At 40.4% G+C, this 23,438-nt stretch overlaps 1 protein-coding gene across 8 annotated transcripts in view; it reads left to right on the forward strand.

The window, feature by feature from the left end:
• The window catches only part of IQSEC1 (IQ motif and Sec7 domain ArfGEF 1), a 2,803,266-nt gene that overhangs the window by 2,335,562 nt on the left and 444,266 nt on the right, over positions 1–23,438 (forward strand). For all 8 annotated transcript variants that reach the window (XM_044078078.1, XM_044078079.1, XM_044078080.1 and 5 more), the window contains one exon: positions 1,626–2,887. In XM_044078078.1, the coding sequence (XP_043934013.1) occupies positions 1,626–2,887 (1,262 nt within the window). The remainder of the gene's footprint in view (positions 1–1,625; positions 2,888–23,438) is intronic.

The following is a 23,438-nucleotide window of genomic DNA, read 5'->3' on the forward strand; positions in this document are numbered from 1 at the left end:
AGTAATGCCCCCAGGGTGGATGTTACAGAGAAATAATGAGCCTTCCATGGGTAGGAAGGTCCTCTACCACATCACACCGCCTCTAGGAGGTCTGTTATTTGCATGCAATGCTCCCCCTTTCAGATATCATTGATTGTGCATTCACCTCTTCCTATGCAGATTATAAAAGTTAGGGAGGTAGGGGGTGCAGGAAACTTCATCTGCCAAGCATTGCTAAAATAGCAGCATTGAATTGTTATATGCATTTGTTCTTTCATGCATTCAGCCATTTATGTTTGGGAAGTCCTGATTTGAGAAGCTGTGATTCAGCAATGTAGAGTAGAAATGTTGTGCTGCCATGTCAGTGTCGCCAAGTATCATTTGCTACCTCATGAAGTAGATTGGCTGTACAGTCTAATGTATTCTAGAGGTTCTGTGTAACTAAACCTGTAGCCTGAGAAGTGTCTGCTAGCCATGATATTGCCAGGTAGAATTTCTGCTTCCTTCTGTAGACTGACATTCCTGTCAAGGCACCATTTATTATTGTATGAGATGTAGGCAGAGCATCAGGATGGAGCAGGATTAAAATAGGGAAAAAAATAAATCCTCTAAAAAAGTGACATGAGCGTTATGACCATCCTGAGTTTTTCGTCAGAAGAATGTTCCCTCAGCATATCTTGGTCTGCTTGAAGGGTAAGAAGAGCCAAACTGATGCCATCTTAACTAATGCTTGTTGTAGGAACTCGGCAGAAGAAACTGCTACAAAACCAATAAATGTACAGTGACAGTGTAGCCTACATGTATGGATAATGTACTGAGAATAAGATGTTTAATCATCCTGGATCTGAATAAGTATGTAGCCAGGCATACACCGTGTAAGCTGCAGGGTACAGTGTTGTCTAGCACAAGGTAAGCAAATGTCTCATCTTCAGGTACATAAATAAAATCTAAAGGTACAAGTGAACTTGCAAAGCAGATTAATCAGTGCGATTCATGATTTGTGTTTATGTGGTACATTTTTAACTCCGTGTTTTGAATATATATAATGTATAAGAGGGGAGCATTAAGCTGTGGTGGAAGCAGTAGCACAGGGGTTTAGTGTACAAATCATACATTTCTGGCTACCTCCCTAAGCTGGGCAACAGTCTGGATGTCAGTGTACAAGTATAAAAGTCCTGGTTATACCACCAGACTGATTTGTGGAATGTACATTTGTGTGTTCTGGCCTCAATATGCATATTATATACCTTGAATCTGTTCTCAAATCCACACCTCAGTCACTCATAAAATAGACATTTACATTTATGGGTCTTACCTGGCTGTCAGAATACTGAAATAAAGAGAACCTTACATTGCTATCGTCAGGATGCATGAAGTAGACCACAAGGTCGGTACACTTTTATGATGTAATTGTAAGCAAGTTAAAAACAGGAATTTGTTGACACTGTTGTTAGCTAGTCACACTTGATGTCGTGTATGTTTATGTCTAACGTACTTATTTTATATAAGATTGCTTTATTATAATTATGGAATTACAGTAAGATCTAGTAACTCCGTTATCATATACATATATATATATGATGCCCTCAATAGATAATCAGTTTCTACCGCTTCAGATTTCTCAGGATCTTTTTTTTCTTTTCTAGGTGGAGATGCTAGAACGCAAATATGGGGGGCGTTTCATAACAAGACATGCAGCTCGTACAATACAGACAGCATTCCGCCAATATCAGATGAACAAAAACTTTGAGAGGTTGAGGAGTTCCATGTCTGAAAATCGTATGTCAAGACGTATTGTGCTGTCCAATATGAGAATGCAGTTTTCCTTTGAAGGACCTGAAAAAGTCCATAGTTCTTACTTTGAAGGGAAACAGGTCTCTCTAAGTAACGATGGAACTAATATAGGCTCCCTTGTGCCGTCAGAGTGTGGTACTCATGGAGAATCAGCTATTATAAAGTCCCCAGTAGCATCTACAGACTTTTCGGATGCAATAACTGAACTAGAAGATGCTTTCTCGAGGCAAGTTAAATCCCTTGCTGAATCCATTGATGATGCCCTGAACTGCCGTAGCCTTCACTCTGATGATGGCCAAACATTAGATCAAACCCAAGGACATTCTGTGGACAGAGATGGGTCTTGTCAGGGAAAGTCCATGCGTGATATTGACCACAGAAAACTGGATGAGATGACTGCTTCATATAGTGATGTCACTTTATATATTGATGAAGAAGAACTTTCTCCACCGGTTCCATTGTCTCATTCTGTGGACAGGACATCAAGCATTGAGTCTGAACTGCGGCACAGGTCAGTTAACTCTGCTCAAGAGTACTGGTCTATGACCCACAGAGATGACAAAATTGATACTGATACAAGCTGCAGGAGTACTCCTTCTTTGGAGTGTCAAGAACAAAGACTTCAAATGGATCACCTGCCTCTTTTAACTATAGAGCCACCAAGTGACAGCTCAGTGGACTTAAGTGACCGTTCAGAAAAGGGATCACTAAAGAGACAAAATGCTTATGAAAGGAGTATGACCAGTCAGCAAGGAAGCCCCAAGCATGTTCCCCATACAGCTCATCCACGAGGGCCACTCAGAGAGGAAGACCTAGCTAGACATAGACCACGACCGATTGAAGGTCACTTGGTCATCAATGGCACAGCCAATAGGCAAAGCAAATCAGAGTCTGATTATTCTGATGGAGATAATGACAGTATCAATAGCACTTCCAACTCCAATGATACAATAAATTGCAGCTCAGAGTCCTCCTCTAGAGACAGCCTACGTGAACAAACTCTGAGCAAACAAACATACCACAAAGAAACTCGAAACAGCTGGGATTCACCTGCTTTTAGTAATGATGTCATCAGGAAGCGCCACTATAGGATTGGGCTTAATCTTTTCAATAAGTGAGTGTGTACTCTATTATATACACACACAGACACACACATGTACACACACACACACACACACACATATATATTATATACATATATATATATATATATATATATATATATATATCTTTGCTATGGCAGTACTGTATGTCATTAATTTTATCATAAGTATGAAAGGAATTTGTATTCTACCAGTTCTGACATGAAAAAGACCCTACAGGTGGTTAAGAGAAATTGATAATGTTTATGGGTCTAGAACATGACATGAACAATTTTGTTGTCCATATAAATCTTCTGGCAGCTATCATAGAAAGTAAACTATTTCCCAGTGTATTATTTTTATATTGGTAAGTACAGTGATTTCGACATGCAAAATTTAGAGCTCTCTTTGTTATTTCTAATTTTACTTTTACTTAGCTTCATTGGATACCCAAGACAATGACAACTTTTTAGGATGTTCTACTCTTGGGGGAACAAGGCAGTTATTCTCCAGAAACTTCTTTGATATGTTAACAAAGGCTGCATACACATATTTTTATAACTGTTTTATTGTTATTATTATATTTCATGGGGCATCAGAAATCTCTCTATGAAAGAATTATATAAAATGTAAATTAAAGAGCTGGTCTTAGTCACCTTTTAGTAGCCAGGCTTTTCTGACCTAAGCTGAGTATGTGTGGGTGTGTAGGTATCAGACTTACATGTTTAATACTTTATGCCTTCTTCTGGATGGTAGTAAACCCAAGTCATCATGCAAAACCAAATTTATGACCGCATCAGCTACTGCTGTCTAGTTATGAATCTCTTCTGCCTAATTTTGGAGTCCTGTTTCATGCCCTAAATAAAACAGTTTTTATTTACAGAAAAAAAAACTGTTTGCTAATTTAATGAAAGTCAAGCTTATTTTGAAGTAGCAGGTAGCTCATCCAAGAGCAATCTGTGCTGTCTGGGATGTCATAGGTTCATAGGTGTTTATTAGGCTAATGACCACAAGGGCCTTTTTAAGCTTAGCCATGCATCCCAAATCTCTGACAAGTTCTGATACCCTTAATAAGTGTAAGCAGGGGCTTGGGAGATGAACCATTTACAGGTTACCTATTTGCATTAGAGACATAGGTGCCTAACCAGAGATGAATTTCTTGTTTCCCATCTAATTGTCCAAGTTGCACTTGAATTGGATTAAGGAGGAACTCTGCTTCACATGGATAGGCCTGTTCAATAGATGGGGTAGTCTCTGGGATACATACCTATCTCTCCAGCAGGTCCTATTTATATCACAGGCAAGGTTTAAGTCTTTAGAATGGGTAATTCTGCTAATTTTTGTTTTGTGGATATGCAGGAGGTTCATCAGAGTGGGGTCTGACAATGCCCTGTATGCCAGGGATAGATCTCCCCTCAAAAGCATATAGGAGACAAAATACAGGGATAGGGCCTTGAGGCAGTCTGCATAGGGTGGAAACACTAGAGAATCTCGAGACGAAAACGGAGAAAAACCACAATGCTGAAAATGGAAAATGCCGAGTGTGGAATAACCAACACTTAAAAGGGCGAGACAGTAATACCTGATCCCCCAAATAACTGACACTTAAAAGGGTGAGTCACCAATAACCGAGAAACAACCATAAACAACCACGCAAACATCCGACAAACAACCATAAACAACCACGCAAACATCCGGAAACACCGGAAATATAAGCACCGATATCAGAATTTCGAAACCATGACAAGTGCCTTTATTTACAAGTATGGTCCAGAACTCCAGTAAACACCATAAACCAAACATCCACAGTCCCAGTAATCCAGCCAACACTTGAGTACGACATCCACCAACCGCAGTGTGCCAGCAGCACCTCTAATGCAACACGTACAGAGTGCACAATCCGAATAGCCCTACAACGCACCACAAAGTGACAAGAGGGAAACACACCAGCAGATGCCGAGCAACTGCAATAGACACACCTTCCACTAGTTACACCTTCAGCAGCCGAGCAATTGCTGCAAGAAAGTCCAAACAGCCATACGTTACCTTGTTCTGCAGCACATGTTCAAACTGCCCGTGCCATTTAACTACATGCCGGCGCTTTGGAGACGGCGGACAGCCACAAGACATATGTGCCCATAACTCCTCCACTCTGTCCTGTTCCCTTGCTAACACATGCAGCAATAAAGACAGGTCGGTGGCTCTGCATCCCAACAGTGTTTTCAGTCTGGGGTGCCACGCTTCCACACTGTTCTGTGTGTGTGGAAGGAAGAGAGCATTCAAAGCATGCACATTCCAGAATGTTATTGGAAAGAGCGGGGGTAATCTACAGCATGTTGTTGTTCTGGTAGCAAATGTATGTGCCCTACCAAACACATGCCAGTCCCCAAAGTACCGTATTAGGTCCTTCCCCTCGCATGGAAATGAGTCCTTCAACTGGTTGAATGCTGGTATCACCTCCTCTTCTGGTAGGAATGCTAGGGCAACAAGTGACTTAACAGCCAACTGGAATGCCATGTCGGTATTATAACTATGTGCTAGCCCTAGCTGCTGTACTTTACACCAGATATTCTGGCCAAAGTGGAAGAGACACCCTTTGGACGTCACACCTTGTAGGTTCCCTTTGATGCTCCTGATGGCAGCTACCTCAGAATATGTTAACACATACTTCAACTGAGTGTCACAGCTATGTTCTGCCAGCAATTTCAACACACAGTGCCACATATAGTTATAGGCCTTAAGGGACTTCTTGCTCATTAAACAAGAGAGTAACAGTACAGACCTATTGAAGCCACCATACTTAACCAGGCCATATATACTGTACAGTTGGCGACATATGACCCCTTTATGGAAAAATGTGCCATCCATTAGCCATATAGTAGCTGTACTAAGATCTATCAGGTTCTGTACTGTTGTGAACACCACTACCACTGTGCCTGTAGTGCTATCACACATCCTCTTACTAACAAGTGGACCGGACTTTGTGGGGAAGTCAGCTACATTAATCTCCTGCAATGTGCTAACACAGGCACCTGTACATTTAACCTGCTTCCTTCTCACCCTCCCCACCTGTTGCAGCAGTGCCCTCCGATTTGGTAGGTTAGGCACTATATTGCTGGATGTGGATGCCAGGGCATCATCCACGATTATGCATGGCATGTCGCGGGATAACTCAGATTTCACCTTTAACATTGCACACATATGATACCGTTCAATCTCGGAGGGGACCCCACTATGGTTATGCCCTACTGTTTTGAGCAGTAGTTCCCCCTCTGTGTGATAGCCCTACCTTTACACTTCTGGGCACATTTACATTTGCAGCACCAGTATGTTTTCTCTTTGTTTACTTTCTCCCGATTCAACACATACCCATCCAACAGTAGTGCAGGGTGTCCGTTTTGTGACTTGATTGTGGAGTATACTGTGCTGATCATCCCAGGAGCAGTGGCAGGGTTGTCAGCCATGGGTGCAGCAGACATCCGGGATGTTGTTACCTGCTTGCTTGCAGCGAACGTCAGGGTTATAGCTAACTATAGCAGCCTGTCTGTGGCAGATTCATCTTTGCAAAAGGCACACTATTGAACCGCCGACAATTCCGGGATTCGCTGTTTTCATCTTGAGATACTGAAATCCGAGATTTCAGTATCTCGAGATTCTCTAGTGAATCCACTCAGTGATATGTCTGATGAATGCCTAATCCAGTGGAACAATTACTTCCTTGGACTTAGATGCTATACCTTTGTTTATGAGTTGCACAACATAGAATGATTTCCTCACCACTGTAGACACATGGTGATCAAAGGCTAGATTACAATCTGTGTGTGTCCCCTTGTCCCTGACTACTGGGTCATCTCTAAGGGTTGTGTTGTCAATATGATAGTTACCAGGGATGGATGACTTCCCAAAAGATACTATTATGCATTTCTTGGCATTTAGTTTTAGTCAATGGCTCTGACACCAGTTATTTATCTATGTCAGCCCCTCCTGGAGTACGTTTGTGTCAGTGTGAGATTCAATGACAGCTCCTAATTTGCAATCATCTGCAAATTTAGTCAGCAAGAGACCACTGACATTGGCCTTGACTTCTGAGAAATAAATGCCAAAAAGGAGTGGTCCAAGGACTGATCCCTGAGGGACTCCACTTGTGACTGGCCTCTTTGTAGTGATGGACTCCCCAATTCTAAATTCCTGGGTCCTGTCTGTGAGCCAGTTGGCTATCTACCGGGTGACATACAGGTTTGTACCTAACCTCTTGAGTTTGTTAACAATGCCTGAGTGGAGTGTTGTGTCAAATGCTTTGGCCAGGTCAGGGTAGGCAGTGTGAACGATTTTACCCTCATCCATTGCTTTGGTGACCTTATCAAAGAAGTTCACCAGGTTGAGTAGGCATGATCTGCACGTGACAGAATCAAACTGGATTGGGTCCAGTGTCTGGAGGTTTACTATATCTGTGTTGATCATCTCCAAAATAATTCTTTCCATGGCTTTACATATAAGACTAGTGAGACTTATGGGTCTGTAGTTTCTAGGGTCTGTAGATGGCCCACCTTTGTGCAGAGGGATGACTGCTGCCTTTCTTCATTCATGAAGCACAAAGCCTGTTTGGAGGTTACAGTTAAATAGTAATTCCAGAGGCCCTGATAGGTCATGTTTCATGCTATTAAGAAGGTGTCCTGGGATAATGTCTGGGCCCATTGATGCAGTGTTCTTGGTCTTAGAGAGAGCATTAAGGACTGTTTCCTAGTGATAGTAGGGGAGTTATATTTGATGATATTTCCTGAGGGAAGGTTGAGGGGGAGAGATGAGTAAAACTGGAGCTGAATTTATCAGCCAGGAGGTTTGCTATGTCTAATGGCTCAGTATAGGTGGCTCCATTTACAGTGAGCTCTGCACATAATTGTGTATTGCCTTTGAGGTTGTGGACATAGCCAAAGAATGCTTTGTGGTTATCTTTGGCCCGGGAGGCCAAGCTTATCTCAAATTTGGCTTTGTTAGACTTTACTTGTCCTCTGAGTTGTTTGTTTAGTTTGATGAGAGTGCTTTTATTCTGCTGGGTGCTGCACCTCCTAATTTTTGCCATGATTTTCCTCCTCCTGTTATACATCGATTGATTTTGTGATTCCACCGGGTGGCTTGTTTTTTGAATTAGTTTTATACTTCTTCCTGGTGGGTACAGATGCCTCTACGCAGCTATTAACATGCTTGTACAGGGTTTCTGTGACCAGTTCTGCATATGCTTATTTGGTGACAGTTTCAAAACTGAACATAAAGATGATTTTTGCAGTCAAAATTTGCCATTGACTATAGCATATGCTGTGCAGAGCTACGCCTCAAAGAGAAAGAAGGAAAATAATTTCCATAAGCAAATAAAATATCCAAGGAAAGCAAACACAGACTTTGAAGTTCCTTCAGCTGTTTGTACACAAAATAATGTTGAATATGATGTGATTAATAAGAAGAGTAGATAATATTACATGACTTATATTTGTCTGAATATTTAGGGGTAACGCTTTCATAGTAATGGGGTACCTCACGGTCTCTGCATTCCTGTGGGTCCTATGAGTTGTAGATGCCGTCACATTTTAAATCTGTTGAACAGTAAAATACAAAAGAAGAAAATGTCTTTACAGATAGGAGCTGTAAATGTAACAGTCTGCCAATGGCTTGTAAATTCATCTGTAATCTGAGTTAGTCAGCCTGCAGTGGCAGGAAATCATTACTCATAGTTCTAGTGAAAAATGGAAATAAGAAGTTGCATATTATATATTATCCTAACTGCCACTTACCAATGAATAATACATTTAAACTACATACCTAAAGAGTTCTGTAATAATAATTCTGTTTTATGCCACAAGTCTGAAATGGAATACTTTACGACATAATGCCATAGCACACTTTAAGACTTAAGAATTTGCTTAAAAGTAAAAATCTAAGTGGCAAACTAGAAAATCAGTTTCTAAGGGGTGATCAGACAGTTTACTATGGAAACAGAAAAAGGTAATCCTGGGCCTGCTGGGAGGGTTGACTGGACTGATTACATACATAAAAATAGAATTTGACATATTTTGTAATTTATTGGTTAGCTATCTTGGTGTTCCAGTGAAAATAAAAAAAAATGAAATAGAATGACAGAAAGACCCTACTAATACACATTTCTTTGAAGTCATTTTGTTTTTTGTGCTCCTAAACATAAAAGGACACAGGGTCTGCCTACAGCAGCTACTCAAGTCTTTTATCCTGCTCTTTATGGGAATGAATGATTTCCATATCTAAAAAGGCATGGCTTTCTAGTCACAGTTGTAAGACTGGAGTCGGAGAACACTCCGTCAACCCATGGGTTCTTATTATAACTAGAAACATGATAGCTGTAACTGGCATTGACAAAATACATGCTATCTTTGAGGAGACAGCTGGATACAGAGGTGAAATTTTTTTGTTTTCCTGTCATTCTTGTGATCAGTTGGCCTACTGGGTCTTTTAGGGTGGCAGAAGGGTTTGTAGGCATTCTTGAGCACTTACTGGTTCATGGCTTGATGATACAAATTAAGAAGTTCATTCTAAAGGGATGGTGGTGGTGCTGCGGTAGCGTTGTCGCCTTACAGTTAGACATTGCCTGTTTGATTCTTAGTTAGAGCGTCTTCTGTGTGGTGACATACGTGAATGGGCGTTTCTTCGTTGAAGGTTGTGCGTTAGGCCTGGCGAGCCAGCATGTAAAAATCAACTGCTAATCATTAGCGGACCGGAGTTCTACTGTGGCGACCCCTAACCAGGAAAAGCCGAAAGTCACAATATTCTAAAGGGATATAGATAGACAGACAGACAGACACATGTAGGACTCTTGAGTGATCGAAAATCAGAATTCCATTTTCTAATTCCCCCGTCATTTTCCATTCTACATGTAAAGAAATGTAAACGTAAAAGAAATGAGAGGGTAGAGGAGATGTGCAGAGCTGTGTTTTATTTCAGTCTCCCAGTATAAATGCAAACGTGCTCTGCAGTCCGTCAGTGGCATGACAACAAAAGTAGGAATTTTTTAGGTCTCAGTGACATCTCTACCTTTTACTGATGAAATAGTGACATCATAGTGTACCAAGAGTGGTTCGTGCATTTTTCCTTGTGTGGTGATAGCTACACAGATTTTATACTTACCTTTGTCTTTCTGCTAAAGAGAGCAGGACTGAGGAATTGGGGTTCTGACCTTAATGTCACATCCACTTAATTTTATATTTAATTGCTCTCACATAAACCATAATTAGGGCACCGATTTTCCATTTTAACAGGAAAATACCATTAAATTCCAAATTTGGAATATCTGGGTATTGAAAAACATGGAATTTCTCACAGCATTTAGAATTTTAGCCAAAGCACTTATTTTATATAACTTGTATTTCTTATATTAATTACTTACTATGCAGTCAGTTTGCATGACTGAGCATTCTTTTCCTGGAATTTGCTTTATTGTCACATATAAAGAGAGAGAAAGAAGCAAGTGAAAATTATAATGAAATCACAAAATTAACTAGAATTTACGCTTACAAATTATCAATTTAATTCCTGGATTTCATTCCATGAAAATTAAACCTCATAGTTTTTGAAAACCATAAATCCTGACTATAATCCACAATGATTTATGTTATATTTACTTACAATTTAGAGAATATCTGACCCCTTGCTGATGGTCTTTTTAAAGTAAATCCAGTGCATCATTTTTCCATGTGAAGAAAATTATTGGGTAGCTAGTAATTTGAAGAATTTTTCAAGTCTTAACACAGCTATATACCGTCTGGGTCTTGTGACATTTTATTAAAATGTATTCTGTGTAGGTACATCTATTGGATTTGTATTGAGCTATCAAAACCTCTTGTTGACTGCTGATTAATCAAAAAAGAAAATGTCCAAAACAACTTGTACTCCTCATATAGCCCGAATCCCCTTGCCCAGGACATCAACATTAACAGAGCAGACCGTAGCTGTCACCCGTGCTCTCCTTAGAAGAGACCGCAAATCTGTAAAGAAAACACAGCACCATTACAACAAATTCCTCACTGTAGAGAGTACAATAACCAAAAGCGAAGTGCAGGTTAAACTCACATCCTTAAAATACAATGAATAGTACAATCAATGCAAAAGCAATATAAACTGTAAATGAAACACAGACAAACGAAATAAACTCCCACAAATAAGCACTCCCAATGCCCATAATGTAATGCCATGTTACCTTTGCTCTACAGCTTTAATAGATTGGCAATCACCTTCAAAAATTCCACCGTACTGCACAACAATTTGTTGTTTAGGATGCATTCAAATTGTGAATGCTGCAATATTAGTTTCCTATTTTTCTGGTATGGTGGGCATCCTGCAGCCATGCGCACTCGGCGCTCTTCCACCCTGTCCTGTTTACGTGCCACTGTTGACATCAAAACCGACAGATCCATTGCACAGGCAACCCAGTAAGATCTTGATCTACCTGTGCTATGCCTCTATACTGTTCTGTGTCCGTGGTAGACACAAAGTGTTCAACTCTGCCACATTCCAAAATTTAATGGGAAACCGTGGTGGGAACCTAGCGAAGGGCGTGCTACTTGTTGTTAACTTTCTAGCTTTACCCAGTAGGTACCAATCACTAAAGTACAGTAACAATTCCTTGCCCTCTATAGAGAAGCCATCACATAAAGCATTGAACGCAGTTAGCACCTCCTCCTCAGGTAAAAAAGCCAGTGCTACTAGACATTTCACTGCCAGTTGGAGATGTTGAGTAGTATTATAAACAGAAACTATCCCTAATGCCTGAACTTTCTGTAAGACATTCTGGCCAAAGTGGAAGAAGTAGCCTTTGGGTGTGGTATCAGGAATATTAGTCCATACACTCTTGATAGCTGCAATCTCAAAGTTACACATTGCGTACCTGACCAAGCAGATGGAATATACAGTGCCACATAATATTATAGGACCATAGTGACATTTGGACATCAGGCAGTATATTAGGGGCATTGTCTTAGTATACCCGCCATACTTAACAAAGCCATCTGTGCTGCAGAGCTGCCTACATATGATCCCCTTATAATGGAAAGTACCTTCCATTAGCCAGATACTGACTCACCTTAGGTCGTAGAGATTGTTTACAGTAGTGCAAACAAGTACGGTTGTATCACATTGGGTCTATGGCTCGCTTCTCAATAAAGTGACCATCTTTCAAGGGGAACTGACTAACATGTACATTCTCTAGGGTAATATGTGGCTGTGTATGCACTCTGCTTGCACAACCTGTTGCAGTAAAGCTTTTCAGTGAGGCAACAAAGGGACATATTCCAAGGATGTAGAGGCCATAATGTCATCTGCAATAAGGCAAGGAATATCCCTGGAAAGTGTGGCTTTCTGTTTCAATTCATAATACATCAGGTAACGTTCCACCTCTACTGGGCTACCTGTATGGGAGTGGGCAGTGGTTTTACATAGTTGCTCACCCTCAGAGAAGGAGACAGTCACTGCTGTGCCCTTACATTTGTCAGTATGTTTCTCCTTACAGCACCACTACTCTTTGCTTTGCACACTTCTTTCTAAATTGTAAATATAACCATCTATTATGAGCACATGCTTACCCTTTTGTGATTTAGTGGTTGGATAGACCTTTCCTAATATTCCAGGGCTCTCATATGTGATGTCTGCCATCTTTATGATAGAAGGTATGACATCTTAAAGGCGTATGGAGCTATTTAACATGGATGGCAATGAAGGTAATGTATTCGCTGTTTCATATATATGACATTTTAAATGTCGATGTTCTGGGCAAGGGGATTCGACGTTGTGCTTATAGATGTAATGTGATTTCAGTGTAGTAGATTTGCTACATTGCGGTCTCAATGTAGTGAATGTCGGTATTTTGTTAACTCGGTGTTTTAAAGTAGACCCACTTATATGTACCTACTTTAAAGTTCCAACAATATTGGAGAAAAAAGGAAAGTCCACTGTCGGCAAAATTTTTTCACCCAAAATTCTTTGCTCAGCACTTTCTAAAAGGTTTGCCACTCAAATGACATATTCCCTATCCAAAATATATTTAAGTTACATAGCGCATGTATTTTAATAAGAAACCTTGCAGAGAACAGTCAAATCCACTAAGAGCTGCACATTTAACCAATGTGAATGGAGTAGGACTTGACAGACCAATGCCAAAAATAGTATTTTCAGTTTTATAATATTATAAAATTTATGAAATATTTTTATTTAGTTCTCCCACCCCAACATACTCATACCTAATTTATTGTCATTCAGAAAAAAATATTAGTTGCCTTGTTTATCCAATTCAGGGTTAAAGGGGAGCCTGATCTCATCCTGGCACTCAGTGAATGCAAAGCAGAGACAATTCTAGATTGGAAACGAGTGTGTTGCAGCATGCAAACTTACATGGTTGCACACAGCAAACACACCTATGTGCAGAATGGAGAATTACCAGTTCACCCACAACATGTCCTTGTGAAGTGAGAAGAAAACTAATGTTGAGTCTTTTGGCTTTACCCTGTTAGGGGTCGCCCCAGTGGAACTCCAGTCCACTAATGATTGGTAGTTGATTTTTACGTGCCGAGTTACCAGCTCTGATGCATAACCTTCAATGAAGGTACGCCCATTCACGCATGTCTCCACGCAGAAGACGCTCTAGCTGAGAATCGAACCGGACAGCGTCTTACTGTGAGGCGACAACGCTACCACAGCACCAGAAGAAAACTAATCAGTCTGTGAAAACTCAACATGCACAGTGGGAAGGCACACCAGTGCAGCTGAGAAACGAACTAGAAAACCAAGTCCTTTGAAGCAGCAGTGCTACCCTCTGCCCTTTTGTTCAACCCAGAATAAAATATGTCCACAGACTGCAGCACAACAGAATCAGCTGAAAATAAGCCAAGCAGAGCTGTAATAAGCACAGATGCAGACAATCACCCCTGTACCTAAAGCATTTTGAAAAGGCTACAGTGGAAAGTGAGCCACATTGAACGAGTATAATGCAGATTTAAAATAACAGGGCAGGTTTGAGAATATATCTTGGTGGGCTAGCATATTGCATAACTGTGCAGCCTATATGAGCAATGTGATTTCAGTTTACAACATCTTGTATAACTGTACCATACACATTTGCCATGTAAAGATACTGGCCCTGGAAGGCTCTCTTATACTTAAAAGAAAGAAAATTAGTTATGTCTTTGCTTAAACAATTACAGTTATTCCTGTTTTTATTCTTGCTCTAATTCCAGTTTAATTTAGGGATATGATGTGATCTGGACTTTCACAACATGCTCAGTATGACTCCATTCAGCATGCAAGTATAAATGAAATATGTTTTGGTCGAAGGCAGTTTATGACCATCTCATATGGAGTCATTTGCAGCATTTTAGTGAAAGCAGTTTGTATCCATCTAAGAATTTACAAATACAATTTTTGTGTGATTCAGATTTTTAGTCTGATTGGAATAGGGTTGCCACCTTTTCAAATGGCCAAAGTGGGACATTTTTGGTACAGACATCAGATTTTACAGGCCGACACATACCCACGGTCAGTACAAAGGTTATAACTTAACTTTTTTGCCTAAATAAAAGCTTATTCTTGTAGCATTTTAGTTGCTTATTCTGTTTCTTACAACATTTAGGTATTTTAGATACAGAATAACTGTTTTATGCAACTATTACATAAACTATATGACATAATTATGTTCTACAATCTCAGGACATTTGCCATTTTTACCATTTTTTCTCTGGACACAACTGCCCAAAGAGGGACTGTCCCTCGCAAAGTGGGACAGGTGGTAACCCTAGACTGGAAAGTTGAATTTAATGTATTTTTCATTTGGAGCATTGCTTTTGCATGTTGCTCTTGATATGTTTGTGTCATGGGGCAACATCTAAAAATCCCATTATGTCATCATGGAATCTGTTAATATTATCTCCATAAATAATTAAAGTTAAAATGGACAGAATCAGAGCAGTATAGATACTTTTACGTAAGTATTTTTTAGTTGCAATAACAGAGCTCTGACTTTTAGTATAACACTTGATTTTGTTATGTATGTGTGTGTATCTGTCTGTCTGTGTGTATTAAAAAAAACTTGCAAAGGACAGTTTGCCAGAAAAAGACAGCGCCTTTGCTAACAGTATTATAGAACATATGCATGCCAGTTTGCTATGGATACCAGCAAGTAATGCTTAGCAAAAACACACTGAATATTATTTTATGCAACCCATTTTAACATTGCATATTTTTGCACCCGTACTTTGTAATTACTATTTTGTTTGGCAAACATTGAGACATGGGATTAGCAGAGTGAGAGAATTTGGCCTGATACACAATCCACCAAAACCTTTTAAAATACATCGGTCTGCTTTTCGGTGAAATGCCACAATAATATAAATGTTGCCAAAGAATCAGAACTGTGGAAACTGTATTACAAAAAGGAAATATGTTGTTTGCAGCCTTTAAATACCAGCTTACCATGAATGACTAGAGCAAAAACTTCCCCTGCTCTTACTCACTTCCAAATGACTATTAATTTAAACAAATTTCCTTGGAAGTCAAAAGAAGGAAAAAAATCCAGATGTGAATGTATTTTTCAGTAGTTTGATTTTTCGTTAAATTTGACCGTACATTTTGAACATCTCTCTTCAACCCTATCCTGTCATTCCTGAATGACACTACTTGATAGATGCCTCTGCTGACTTCAGTGGTTGTGAAGCCTTTATTTACAGTAAATAGCATGAGATAAAGGTTTTCTTTTTTCCTATTACCGCATAGCTCTTGGCATGCTGTTGCTCAGGAGTGGGCCTATATACATGTACTACATGTGCTTGTGGTTCTAAAAGGAGTTAAAGCTAAGACTAAGTATGTCTAAGCCATTATCTGGGTCAGGTCAGCAATGATTGGTGACATCCTTTCATCAGAGTAAGAAAGAAACTCATTGGCTGCTCAGTTCCACCACTCATGTTTGGTTTTCTGCCAGTCAGGCCACTTGTTACCATAGGTCAAAAGTAATATATTTAGGTTACCTTTTCATATTCCATCAGGGTGGCACTTCGGTTTTATTGTTAGTCATCAGAGACAGTAAATCTAGCAATGTAGGGAGACAGACCTCAAAGGATATTGTCAGAATAGAGACTGATTCATACCTCTCAACTGTCTAGATTTCCACAGAATGTCCTGATTTTTGCCTCATGTTTTAGCCTGTTCCTCACAAACTTTGTGGTCTTCTGGTGAATCACCGAGAATTGAAGTCAGTAAATAATGACACACATTTGAGTTTCAGACTTTATATCCTTCAGAAAATACATGCTAATATGAAACCTGTTTTTCTGCCATATTTCTAAGAGCAATATCTAAAATCTGTCCCTGTTTTTGGGCCTTTGTCCCTGCATTATTTTAGACTTTGCCCAAATTTCCTCAGCTAAGAGGTTGAGAGGTATGGACTGATTACTAGTGCTTTAGTAGTCTGTGCATTTGCTTTAAACTTATTTAATGTAATAACTTCATTAGATTAAAAATATATATGTACATATGTATATAATAGTTTGTGTGAGCCTCACCGTACCGCCTCCCCAAACACATAGCTTCTCACAACCTTCACTCAGCTGATAACAGAGTTGATACTATTTTGCATTTTCTGAATACTATTTTGTATATTCTGATACTGTTTTGCATTTTCTGAACCTTAAAAAATATATCAGAATATCTCCATAGAAGGACATTTAGAAAGCCTGGCAAATTTTAAATATTGATTTTCTCATATGTTTCAAGAATTTGTATTTATATTTCCAGTGTCAAAATCATTGCTTGAAGCTCCTTATGTTCTGACTGAAAGTGCTACTGAAACAATTCGAAATATAAAGTGATAAGTATATTTTTCTGGCACTTCTTTTCAAAGTTCTGTATTATCCAAATTTTTTTTTGCTTGATTGATTTAGATATATATTTGCTGTCTTCTGATGTATACAGAAATTGCTGTTTTTCTCCCACCCTTATTCCTGCTGTGTTAAATAGTGGACTGACAACTTTTTGAGTTTTATCTGATTGTCTCAAATTTTGCTAGTATAATTAATAATCCCTGTTGTTAACCTCTGCATTCATTGCTTGAAGCTCCTTGTGTTCTGACTGAAAGTGCCACTGAAACAATTTGAAATAAAAAGTGATAAGTATATTTTTCTGCACTTTTTTCAAAGTTCTGTAGTATCCTAATTTTTTTGCTTGATCGATTTAGATATATATTTGCTGGCTTCTGATCTATGCTGCAATTGCTGTTTTTTCTCCCACCCATATTCCTGCTGTGTTAAATGGTGGTCTAACAACTTGTGTGTTCCCACCCTCCCTTCCTATTGGCATATTCTTCTTATACTTGGTGACTTTGCAATTGCCCGCCCCTGAGGTATATTTGATCTGTGACACTCCTCCCAGTCTAGTGTCATTAGCTCATTCTACCTAATACAGAGAAAAAAATGTACTTTATTCATCTGCTCTTACTGTATTTGTGTTTCTTCCTACTTTATTACATTATTTTGCTTTTGCCTCTTCTTGAAAGTACTCAATTGTCCTTATTCTGCTGCATTTATTACTGCTTGGTAGTAACCGGATTAAACTGTAACTGTTATTCTAAGCCTTTTGGTTTAAGCACCTGGGCTTCAGACCAGTTATTTTACATTAAGGTTTGTGGTCTGCAATGTTGTGGCAGGACAGGTAGCTTACATCCTTCTAAGTTGGGAATTGCTGATTGAAGGCTCAGTGTCTGTTATTCTAAAAGTGTATTAGTTCTGGTTTAAGCACTTGGGCTTCAGGCCAGTTGTTTTACATTAAGAAGGTTTCTGGTCAGCACTCTTGTGGGAGGAGAGGCTAGATTCTGCCCTTCCGAGACGGGAATTTCTGGTTAAAGGCTTATTGTGCCTGCTTATTTGAACCATTTATTTCTGAAATTGGTGCTCCTTGTTTTCTGTAGCATAGACTAGATTCAGGCCTGCTGAATCTAGCTTTGTTTGTATAATTTGAGCACTGATCCAGGCCATCTTTTTTGGAGAAGGTTCCCCTGCACCCTAGTGGCAGGAGTGTGCAGTTAGAATTTGTCTGATTAAAGACTGCTGGAACAGGGCTCAGTTTTGAGCTTTTTACTGGTTAAGTGGGTAGTTTGTTTAAATCAGTTTGCTCGTTTTCTGTTGTTATATAAAAAATTGCACTTTATTCATTTGCTTTTACTGTATTTGCGTTTCTTCCTACTTTATTACTTTATTTTGCTTTTGCTGCCTGTTCTTAAATGTACTTAATTGCATTTATTCTGGTGCATTTATTACTGCTTGTTAGTAGCCTGATTAAATTGTAACTGTTATTCTAAACCTTTGGTTTACACACTTGGGCCTCAAACCAGTTGTTTTACATTAAGAAGGTATGTTCTGCACTCTTCTGGGAGGAGAGGGTAGATTCTGCCCTTCTGAAATGGGAGTTTCTGGTTAGAGGCTTATTGAGCTTGCTTATTTGAACTGTTTCTTTCTGAAATTGGTATGCCTTGTTTGCTGTAGCATAGACTAGATTCAGACTTGCTGAATCTAGCTTTGTTTGTATAACTTGAGCACTAATCCAGGCCATCTTTTTTTGGAGAAGGTTCCCCTCACCCTAGTGGCAGGAGTGTGCAGTTAGAACTTGTCTGATCAAAGACTGCTGGAACAGGGCCCAGTTTTTAGCTCTAAATTGGTCAATTGGTTAATTTGTTTAAATCAATTTGCTCATTTGGTACTGTAAAAAAAAATACTCTTTATGCATCGCTGCTTAGTTAGGGTTAAACTATTCCCGGCGTCATAAAAATCTGCTCTTCAAATTTTTCCTTAGAACTATTCAGTTTTTAAGTTTTAGCACTCAAATCTGTTTCTTTGAGCTCAGCACTTGTTCAGAACTCATTGTAAGCACTAAATAAGCTACTAATTACTACAACACTCAACTTTCCTCACTTATCTAGAGAAAAACAGTTTTTCGTACTTAATAAATAAACACCTATCCAGGCATGTCTAAGGGTCAGCTCCCGGTGATTTCTCCTGTCTACCTGATGCATCTGGGCATCTTGGGGCAATGCAGCAATTGCCTCATGTACACAGACAACCCTCTCCTCCTACCACCCAACACTACAACCTGTGAGAGATGCACTTATATAGCCAAACTGGAAGTAAATCTCTCTTCAGTCAAGACTGGACTAGACAGTCAAGAGGAGAAGGTAAACACTTGCACCACACCACACTCATCACATAGTCCCTCAAAATCTACACCACCAAAATCCACACATAGAAACACAAAAATGTTCGTGGAGGCTCTCAATACTAATTTGCTCAAGCAACAGAGACCTACAAAGCAGAAACGCAAGCAAACTCCACCACCCAACACAACCCAAAAGACACATAAACCACAGACTCAGTGTTCCAATCGACCACAGCCCATAAGGCAAAACAATGTGCCCAACGCACTAGTAATAGGTGACTGTATAGTCAGGTACACTGATGTCCCACTCACCAGGCTAAACAAGGAGAAGGTTACTGTCAGCTGCCAGGATCCGTCACATAACCCACGCACTCAGGTCACTCCACAAAAAGTACAAATATGACTCTGTCATTGTCCATGTTGGTATGAATGACCTGAGATGTACCTCCCTGGACTACATGAAAAGAGACATGGAAGAGCTCTCCGATCTTGTAGCCCAGACAGGTATGACCCTTGCCCTGAATAGCACCCTGACATCACTCAGAATGATACCGCAGTACAAGGACAAAATGATTGAATTCAACAATGGCTAAGCTTCTGGTGTCATTCTAAGGGGATACAGTATCTGTCTGCCTGGGATGACATGATCGACAGATCACAATGCTTTGCTAGAGATGGCCTGAACCTGTCACCCTTGGGATTCCGGATACTGGCTAAGGCTCTTGCCACCCCCTATAGTGCCTTTTTTTGGCAAGGTTCAAATGACAAATTCACAACCGTAACACGTACAAGCAAGCAAAATCTGAGGGTAATGCTAATTAATGCTAGAAGTCTAAACCTCAAAATGCACTCACTCGAGGCAGTCCTTAAAATTAAGAACATCGACATCTGTGCAGTGTCAGAGACTTGGTTCAAGGCTCCAGAGAGCACCCCTGCATTACCAGGCTATAATTCATACCACACCTTTTGGCCACCTAACTTGGACTGAAACACTAAAGGCGGAGGCGTGTCCATATTCATTAAGGATATCCACACCTCCAGGCTAGTTGCTCAGCATAATGCATCCAAAATTATCCAAGTGCAACTAACTCTGGGGAACACCGCAATCCAAATTGTAGCTTGCTACAGATCCCCCACCATGCACCAGGATTCCCACTCCTCATTTCTTGATACACTGGAAAATATTAGGGTACAACCCAACACCCTAATAATGGGCGATTTCAACTACCCCACCATTAACTGGGAAAACTACTCATGTACCAACTCTTTTGCTCAATGTTTTCTGGAATTCATAAATTCCAATGCCTTGGATCAACTTATCCACACCCCCAACAGGGGCAGCAATATCTTAGACCTGGTCATTACCAACATGGGTGACCGGTGTTCCACACGAAAGGTCAATTCCTCATTGGTCAGATCTGACCACAAGCTAATCACCCTAGACATCCAGATCCCACCGCCATCCCCCATTAGGGAAACTACCATAAAAAAATTCTCCAAAGCCAACTTCATGCTTCTTAAGACAGAAGTGGCAAAATTCACAACATCCATGCAGACGGACAATAGAGGTACGACTTCTGAATCCTATACAGTTGCACTTTATAAGCACTTGCATGAGTGCACTGATCGTGCTATCCCTAACAGAACCAAGATGCTATCCCGCCAAAAAATGAAGCCAGTCTGGTGGTCCCCTGCCATAAACAAACTCTACAACAGAATAACGAAACTGTTGCAAAAAAGAGTAAAATCCCATGATTGGAGGACCTGCCTGGTCAGCTTCAGTAAGAAGCTGAGATCCCTCATAAAATCCTCCAAAGCTAGTCACGAAAACAAAATTGCCACTGATTCTAAAGACAACCACATAGCATTCTATAGCTATGTCAAGAATCTCAATGGCAACACTCAAATCTGCTCTGAGTTACAGCAGAATGGCACTAAGTATACCGAACCAACTGATATTGCCAACATCCTGGTGGATAGATTCAGTGCTAACTTTACCCCCCTCTCACCCCCTAAAGGGCCCATCTCTATACCAGAAGAATGTGAAGTTCCTGTAATTACGGCTGCACAGGTAAAAACCACACTCTCCAAAGCCAAGAACACAGCATCCGCAGGACCTGACAACATCCCAGACTGCATTCTACATGGACTACATAATGAACTGGCACCCCACCTAAGTACCATGTTCAGTCATAGCCTCACCTCAGGCTTTGTGCCCACTGAATGGTGTACAGTGACGGTTATTCCACTCCACAAAGGGGGATCCACCATGGACTCCGGGAACTACCGCCCCATTAGCCTGATGAGCCTGGTCTGCAAGGCCATGGAACATATCATCAAAGAACTTATAAACAAAGACAGTGATAATCTCCAAACTTTGGACCCCAGCCAGTTCGGGTTTGTAAAAGGCAGATCATGTCTCCTAAACCTGATAAACTTCTTTGAAGCAGTCACCAAAGTCATAGACACGGGTAAGGTGGTTCACACAGCCTATCTAGATCTCACCAAGGGTTTCAACACCATCCCCCACTCTGGAATTATAGATAAACTCACTAAACTAGGTATAAATCCCTATGTCACAAGATGGGTTGCCAACTGGCTCACTGACAGAACCCACACTGTGAAAGTAGCAGACTCCAAATCTGACTTCAGACTAGCGACAAGTGGAGTACCACAAGGATCAGTCCTGGGTCCCCTCCTGTTTGGTATCTACTTCTCTGAAGTACAGGCTAAAATAGAAGGTCTTTGGCTAACGAAGTTCACAGATGACTACAAACTAGGAGCCATAATCAAAACTCCTAACGATGTGGACATCCTACAAAAGGGCCTCACTGAGACAGATGCCTGGTGTCAAAGCTAAGGCCTCAAGCTCAGTGCCAAAAAGTGCATTGTCATCCCCTTTGTAAAAACTCTGCATCCATGAACTACCACATAGGCGGTAGTAAACTTAACACCGAAAATGTGATGAGACCTTGGGACACAGGTGGACAGCAGTCTCTCCTTTCATGATTACATGCCACAATAGTCAGAAAATCCTTCTACATGGCACACCTCATCACAAAAGGTTTCTCATCCAGGAAAAAAGAGGTAATTGTTCCCCTCTTCTTGTCACTCATTAGACCCATTATTGAGTATGTACCTCACAAGACATCTACAACAACTGGAAAGGCCACAGAAATACCTCACAAACAGGATTACTGGCCTCAGACAGATGACCTATGCAGACCATCTCAAAAAAACTCCAGCTTTACACTGTCGCATATCGCCTACTCAGAGGCGATCTCTGCCTAACATACAAAGCTATGTCAGACCCAGAGCTGTTGGACATGCTCCACTTAAAGAAATCCCAATCCCTCTGAGCTACACGCTCTAGGGACCTAAACCTTGTCACCACAATAAACAGAGCATGCTAGAGGGATAGATTCCTGTCCCAGAGACTTCCCATACTCTGGAACAAACTACCTATCTATATCAAACAAAGCTTCTCATTAGCACTCTTCAAGAAAAAATCTTGCTGATTGGATGGGAAATAGGAAATTCACCCCAGGGATCACTTCTGTGGTGCTGCTCGACAGTGGCACAGGAAAATAATTTTCCTGGGTGGCGAAAGCCAGGGTACCTTTCTGGCTAGGCTTATACAGGTCCTAGGGCCAATAGCCTAGTACCTACCTATGAACCTATGAATACAAAACATAAAATAGCTGCAGTAAGTACACTTTTGGCTCTCTCTCTTTCTCTGTGCTGCAGTGGTAGCTGTAGATAAAAGGGCTGTGTACTTTGTAATTGTAATCCTAATTTTAGACAGGCACATGCAGACATACTGGCCTCTCTCTCTGTATCTATATGTATAAAAATAGAGATATGTCATCAAGTCAGAATGACTTCCTACATCCCCTTTTTTTTCTGGTTTTGTTTCCAGTACGCTGTGTTTTGGCATTGGAAACCCTTAAGCGAGTCTCCCTACAGTAGCCTCTCATGTAGCTTACTAATTGTTCACAGATGACCACAGAAATGAACTGGTGAAGCTCTTAATTGCACCTTGGTATATCCACCTAACCTACCCACCTAACTGAACCCACCCCCACGAATGGCTCGGGACCTAAAGGGATTGCTGTGCATTTAAATCAAACTTCCTGCAGTCTTCATTTTTAAACTCTGATATTTTCAAATACACAAACAAGGTATATCCACCTAATCTGCCCACCTAACTGAACCTATCCCCATGAACGGCTCGGGACCTAAAGGGACTGCTGTGCATTTAAATCAAATGTCCTGCAGTCTTCATTTTAAACTCTGATATTTACAAATACAGAGACACGGTTATTATCTGTTACATTGTTGCAATTTAATTGTATTTAGCAGTGTAGTGGTCCGCTTGGG

The sequence above is a fragment of the Protopterus annectens genome, chromosome 7.part0 (assembly GCF_019279795.1).
Source record: "Protopterus annectens isolate FY-2018-M chromosome 7.part0, PAN1.0, whole genome shotgun sequence".
Classification (NCBI taxonomy): Eukaryota; Metazoa; Chordata; order Ceratodontiformes; family Protopteridae; genus Protopterus; species Protopterus annectens.